This window comes from Trichomycterus rosablanca, chromosome 4 (genome assembly GCF_030014385.1).
Source record: "Trichomycterus rosablanca isolate fTriRos1 chromosome 4, fTriRos1.hap1, whole genome shotgun sequence".
NCBI classification, from domain to species: domain Eukaryota; kingdom Metazoa; phylum Chordata; class Actinopteri; order Siluriformes; family Trichomycteridae; genus Trichomycterus; species Trichomycterus rosablanca.
The window spans coordinates 55,043,214-55,050,713 of NC_085991.1; the positions used below are offsets into that span (position 1 = coordinate 55,043,214).

A 7,500-nucleotide genomic window follows, 5' to 3' on the forward strand; every position below is an offset into this window, starting at 1 on the left:
TTTCTGTTTTAGGCCGTTGTGTTTGTGTTCTCTGAAGTGTTTTTATTTAATAATGTGTTGGTGTTTGTGTATTTTTGATGTATTTTAAGATTTGTTGGTGTGTTCAGTATTTTCTGAAGTGTTTGTTGTTGGTGTTTATGTATTTTCTGGTATTTTATACGTGTTGGTGTGTTCAGTATGTTCTGAAGTGTTTGTTTCAGATTTGCAGGTGTTTTTTAAAGTATTATTTTAGATGTGCTGGTATTTTTAGGGTATTGTTTTACATGTGCTGTTGTGTTTACATATTTTCTGGTGTATTTTAAGATTTATTGGTGTGTTCAGTATTTTCTGAGGTGTTTGTTTGCTGGTGTTGTAATTGAAGATTTACTGGTATTTTGCTGGTGTTTATGTATTTTCTGGTGTATTTTAAGATTTATTGGTGTGTTTGTGTATTTGTTGGTGTGTTTGAGGTATTTTTGGATTTGCTCGAGAATATATTTTTCTCTGTTTTAGGCCGTTGTGTTTGTGTTCTCTGAAGTGTTTTTTTTTTAATAATTTGCTGGTGTTTGTGTATTTTTAAGGTATTATTTACTTTCAGGTTTGCTGGTGTTTTCCACTGTATTATTTTAGATTTGCTGGTGTTGATGTATTTTCTGATGTATTTAAGATTAGTTGGTGTTCAGTATTTTCTGAGGTATTTCTGGATTTGCTGGTGGATTTAAGTATTTTTCGGCTGTTCTGTTTGTGTGGTTTTTGATAACTTGCTGGTGTTTTATATATATTTGATATATTTTGTATATTTTTCTGTCTGATTTGCTGGTGTTTGTGTATTTTTGAGGTGTTTCTAGTGTGTGGTTATCGTTCCTTTTTAAATCTGGAGAGAAACGGTGCTTTAGTTGGTAATTTAGCAGAAATGAAGCTTCTGTAATGAGAGCAGAAGCTCTGAAGCCACCACACACTGTTTTGGTGATTGTTCTGTATTTAATGAAGTGATCAGTCAGTGATTGTTCTGTATTTTATGAAGTGATCAGTCAGTGATTGTTCTGTATTTTATGGTGATTAATAACTTGTTAATTTGTACGTTGATTAAATTTGTCTCTATAATTAATATTGAGTCTGACGTTCTAGACTTTGTGCTGCTGTCACTGTGACGTCTGCACAAAGATGAAACGTTTATTGGTGACATGTTATTTTATTAATATATTTGTATCTATTTATTTGTATGTATTTATTTAGTAATTTTTATTCATTTATTTATTTATATTATTTTCTTTATTTATTCTATTTTTTATTTTTACGTATTATTTTATTTATTTTTATTTATTTATTATTTTATTTTTTATTTATTTAATTATTTGCTGTTTTATTAATTAATTTATTTAATTATTGGTTGTATTTATTGTTCCATTTTATTTATTTATTTATTTTGTTATTTTATTGCTTTTTATTTTATCTATTTATTTATTCTTATGTTTTTAATTAATTATTTATTTATTTATTTTGTTTTTTTTCTATTGATTGATTTTTATCTGTTTTTTTTTTACACATTTATTTTTGGTTTAATTTCATTTATCTTTTTTGATTAATTTATTTTATTTTTAAGTTTTAAGTATTTAAAAAAAAGTTTGTAATTATTTTAATATTTTTTATTTTATTTTATTGTTATATTTTTCTGTTTATTTATTTTATGCATTTATTTATTTGTTTATTAGATGTTTTATTAAGTATTAAGTATTTTTGAATCGTTTTAAATTATTTTTATTTATCTATTTTCATGTATTTATTTTGTTTATTTGTTTATTTTTATATATAATTGTAGCCAGTCGTGTAGCCCGGCTGTTGTTCCCTCTACAGAGCGGTGGTAGAACGATGGTTAGAAGAATACGAGCTACAGGCGGAGAGCTCTGCTATTTTTATTGAAGTAATTACAGCGTAACGCGCGGCTACGTGTAATTAACTGGTTACACGTGTTAATGTGTTCCTCATCACGCCTGGAGTTAGCCTGGAGTTAGCCTGGAGTTAGCCTGGAGTTAGCGTAGTGAGCGAGAAGCGCTAGTGCAGCTCAGTGACGGGAAAATACAGAGGAGGAAAGAAAAACAGCTCGTGTTTATTAAAAGCTCTTATATAAGGGATGAAAACGCTCCGTTCTGTCGATTAGAGGAGCAGCGGCGGTGAGATGTTTCCATCCCGGCTGCATCTGGACGAGCGCGAGCTGTAATTAGCGGCTGAATGGCGCTTTAAGTCTGAACGCGGTTTGGAGGAACGTTCCAGAGCTCCAGAACTCGGTGGTTTGTGGCTTTTTGTCATCAGAAGTAAAACGGCTCAGAGCAGCAGGAGGAGAAAATAAGAGCAGGAATCGTGAGGAGCAGCGTTCAGGATCACGCTGGGCTCCACCGGCGCCTCCAGGAGCCTCTCTGGGTCTTAAAATACAAGAGTCGCCCATCAAACCCTACCGGAATAACCTGTAACGGCAAATTTTATAATCGAACGAGCACAAATCCCCACAGACGCACTCCTAAACCCGGAGAAAAGCCGTCTCCCAAAAGTGAAGACTGTTAGAGCTGCAAACAGGCTTTAAATACCCTCCATTTAAACCTCCATCAGCCTGACGTCTAACAGATCCCTCACCCTCACATGCACCGTCAGCCCCTTTCATCAAACGAGCACAAATCCCCACAGACGCACTCCAAAACCCGGTGGAAAGACTGTTAGAGCTGCAAATAGGTTTTAAATACCCAGAGTTTTACAAACTCAGTTGATACCGGTAAGACTTGTTCACTGTGTGTTTTACCAGCGCTTTACCTGGTCAGGGTCGCGGTGGGTGCAGTTCACTGTGGAAAGTTCAGGAACCTTCAAGAAAGTTCAGGAACATTCAGGAACCTTCAGGGACATTCAGGAACCTTCAGGAAAGTTCAAGAAAGTTCAGGAACATTCAGGAACCTTCAGGGACATTCAGGAACCTTCAGGAAAGTTCAGGAACATTCAGGAACCTTCAGGGACATTCAGGAACCTTCAGGAAAGTTCAGGAACGTTCAGGAACGTTTAGGAGAGTTCAGGAACTTTTAGGAAAGTTTAGGACCGTTCAGGAAAGTTTAGGAACCTTCAGGAAAGTTTAGGAATGTTCAGGAAAGTTTAGGAACATTCAGGAAAGTTTAGGAAAGTTTAGGAACGTTCAGGAAAGTTTAGGAATGTTCAGGAAAGTTTAGGAACATTCAGGAACGTTTAGGAATGTTCAGGAAAGTTTAGGAAAGACCAGGAACCTTCAGAACATTAAGGAACATTTACAAACCTTAAGGAACCTTCAGGAAAGTTTAGGAATGTTTGGGAAAGTGATTCTGCTCCTGCATGCGGTTCCGTTAATGAAGAGTCTAAATTTAGCCGAGCGAGACGTGATGATCAATTATTAATGATATAAAAATATTAGTTCAGCTTCTCCATCAGCTCGTCCTGACCCGGTCACACTCAGCAGCAGCTCCGGGACGAACCGGAACACCAACTGATCCATCAGTTATTGGCTCCTGTTCGAGCGTCCGAATACTTTTGACCCTGTAGTGTACGTGGATCAGGTCGTGTGTGTGTGTGTGTGTGTGTGTGTGTGTTGACTCAGTTTTATTTAAACACAGTAGGACAGTGTCAGTGTTTTTTATGTTACCGTGGTAACATAAGCGCTTTGATCTGGATCATATATATTTGGACGCGTGTTTGTTTAGGCCTGACCACCGCGGACTGGTCAGACGTAAACACACAGACACAAACACACGGAAATAGAACAAACACACACACACACACACACACACACACACACACACAACAAACAGAGAGACACAGATATATACAGTATATATACACACATACATAAACAGAGGAACACATACACTCACTGTCTATTTTATCAGCTCCACTTACCATATAGAAGCACTTTGTAGTTCTACAATTACTGACTGTAGTCCATCTGTTTCTCTACATACTTTGTTACCCCCTTTCACCCTGTTCTTCAATGGTCAGGACCCCCACAGGACCCCCACAGAGCAGGTATTATTTAGGTGCTGGATGATTCTCAGCACTGCAGTGACACTGACATGGTGGTGGTGTGTTAGTGTGTGTTGTGCTGGTATGAGTGGATCAGACACAGCAGCGCTGCTGGAGTTTTTAAACACCTCACTGTCACTGCTGGACTGAGAATAGTCCACCAACCAAAAACATCCAGCCGACAGCGCCCTGTGGGCAGCGTCCTGTGACCACTGATGAAGGTCTAGAACAGGGGTGTCAAACTCATTTTCACCGAGGGCCACATCAGCATTATTGTGGCCCTCAAAGGGCCGATTGTAACATATTCTGCTGTGATTGCAGTCTGTTGTTTTTCTTGGAGGCTGAATTCTGCATTTATATTGTTCTACTTTACCACAGACACGGCCTCATAACACAAGAGACGCACCGGTTTCTCTTCCTGAAGCACAAACTTGTTTTTACTTTCATTACATTTTCTCCTTCTGCTTAATTTTCTTACTTATCTTACATTTTAGGATCATGTGTAAATATGTGTAACATCATCTACTGGCAGGATGTGTCACTTTGCAGGTCACAAAATCAGCCTGCATTTTGAGAGATGCAGTTAATGTAGGATTTTACAGTGTATTTTTAAGACAATCGTTCTGCCCTCACTAATAGTTTATCCCCCTTTCTCAGCTAGACAGACAGACAGACAGACAGACAGACAGACAGACAGACAGACAGACAGACAGACAGACAGCTCTCTTCAGAATACAGTCGGTTTATTTGCTCCCCAGCTGTGTGATACACTGTGTGCATCAAAATGAAGTAAAAATACAAACAATAAAAACAATAAAGAACTTAATACAGTAAAAGCACACAGCTGTAGTCAAGTGTTACATCTGGTACAATATGAGATTTAACCAAACATAAAATAACGAGTTAAAATTTTGTGTTTACTAATTGCTATAGTAACGGTAACAACAGTATTTAATTACGGTAAATTTGTAACTAAAACGCTGTGATATACTCTTACTATATATACTCTTTACTAACAACTGAGAATATAAACGCCACTACTTACAGACGATGCTTGGGTATTATATTGCAATATAATTATTTGTATTTATTTATTATTGTTTACGTTACTGACTACGCTACCCCGCGTTCTTTTGCCGTAAAAGTCACATGGCTTCTCAGCGAAGGTTAAAGTTAGTTGCCATGACTACGATGTCACGTTGTCTCTTAAAGGCGCAGGAGCGCATTAAATTATAAGCGCGTCTCTGTAACGACTCGAACCATCACAACAATCATACAGTCGCTAAACCTCTCGCGGGCCACATAAAATGACGCGGCGGGCCGGATCTGGCCCGCGGGCCTTGAGTTTGACACCTGTGGTCTAGAAGATGAGCAACTCAAACAGCAGCAATAGATGAGCGATCGTCTCTGACTTTACATCTACAAGGTGGACCGGCTAGGTAGGAGTGTCTAATAGAGTGGACAGTGAGTGCACATGGTGTTTAAAAACTACAGCAGCACGGCTGCAATTGTAGAACTACAAAGTGCTTCTATATGGTAAGGGGAGCTGATAAAATGGACAGTAAGTGTAGAAACAAGGAGGTGGTTTTAATGTTATGGCTGATCAGTACACACACACACAGACAGTAATATCCACACTTCTTTTTTCTTTTACTATTTTTTTCCCTATTTTTTGTTTACATTTTTTTCTTTTTTAATATTTTTAATCACTTATTTCTTTAGTTTTTTATATTTTATAGTGATTATTTGCTCCTCTCCTGGTGTTTTTATGATTTATTTTTCTCTCTGGTGATCTCTTGATTGTAATTGAGGTGTTGATGTGTGTTGATGTGTGTTGATGTGAGGCTCTGCGGTTGAGGATTATTTTGGGTGTTACCATGGAGACGGCTCCTCGTCAGTGTTAATCGGGTGTGTAATTGAGCAGGTGAACGTTGTTGTTGTTGTTGTTGTTTACTGTGAGCGTTGTGAGTGTGGCCGACACTCCCCCGGCCGGGTTTGGATCTGAACACCTTCTGTCTGTCTTGTGTTTACTCAGGTTTAATGTTGGTCAGTGTGTGTGTGCTTGTTTACAGTGAGCGGGGGTAAAACCGCGCCCCTCTGTGCCCCCATTCAGTCCCGAAATACAACTCACTACCCACAGAGGGGGGAGGACACACACTCGCCTGTTTTATATTGTGAATGAGAACCATGTGCTGTCTATAAACCACACACACACACACACACACACACACACACACACACACTCACACATTATCTCACATACACACACACACACACACACACTCACACATTATCTCACATACACACACACACACACACACTCACACATTATCTCACATACACACACACACACACACATTCTCTCACATACACACACATACACACTCATACATACACACTCTCTTACACAATCACACACATATACACTCACACACACACATACACACACTCACACACACACTCACACGCTCTTACACAATCATACACATATACACACACACACTCATACATACACACTCTCTTACACAATCACACATATACACTCACACACACACTCACACACTCTTACACAATCACACATATACACTCACACACACACACACACACACACACACATACATACACACTCTCTTACACAATCACACATATACACTCACACACACACATACACACTCTTACACAATCACACATATACACTCACACACACACACACACACACACACTCATACATACACACTTACACAATCAAGATTCAAGATTCAAGATTTACTTTATTGTCATTTTACTGTACACCGAAGTGTACAGAAAAAACGAGATTACGTGCATTGGTTCACGTTAAAAACACCACAGGTTTAAAAAATAAGAAATATATATAGAATAGTAATAGAATAGTAAAGTTAAATAATACTACTACTAATAATACTGACATTACGAAAATTGCACATTGTAGTTAAAGTATTGCACATGCAGAAAAATTCACAGTGGTTATACATAATGATAATTATGTGTATGATATATGTATATGTGTATGATGTATGACACACTCATACATACAGTGCCTTGCAAAAGTATTCAGCCCCCTTGAACTTTTCAACCTTTTGCCACATTTCAGGCTTTAAACATAACGATATGAAATTGTAATTTTTTGTGAAGAATCAACAACAAGTGGGACACAATCGTGAAGTGGAACGAAATTTATTGGATATTTTAAACTTTTTTTAGAAATAAAAAACTGAAAAGTGGGGCGTGCAATATTATTCAGCCCCCTTGCGTTAATACTTTGTAGCGCCACCTTTTGCTGCGATTACAGCTGCAAGTCGCTTGGGGTATGTCTCTATCAGTTTTGCACATCGAGAGACAGACATTTTTGCCCATTCTTCCTTGCAAAACAGCTCGAGCTCAGTGAGGTTGGATGGAGAGCGTTTGTGAACAGCAGTTTTCAGCTCTTTCCACAGATTCTCGATGGGATTCAGGTCTGGACTTTGACTTGGC

The 7,500-nt window shown here is 38.0% G+C and overlaps 1 protein-coding gene across 1 annotated transcript in view; it reads left to right on the forward strand.

The window, feature by feature from the left end:
• Window positions 1-7,500, forward strand: part of pth1r (parathyroid hormone 1 receptor) — a 70,559-nt gene that overhangs the window by 20,086 nt on the left and 42,973 nt on the right. The window contains exon 2 of the mRNA XM_062993668.1: window positions 2,774-3,019. Coding sequence (XP_062849738.1) covers window positions 2,774-3,019 — 246 coding nt within the window. The remainder of the gene's footprint in view (window positions 1-2,773; window positions 3,020-7,500) is intronic.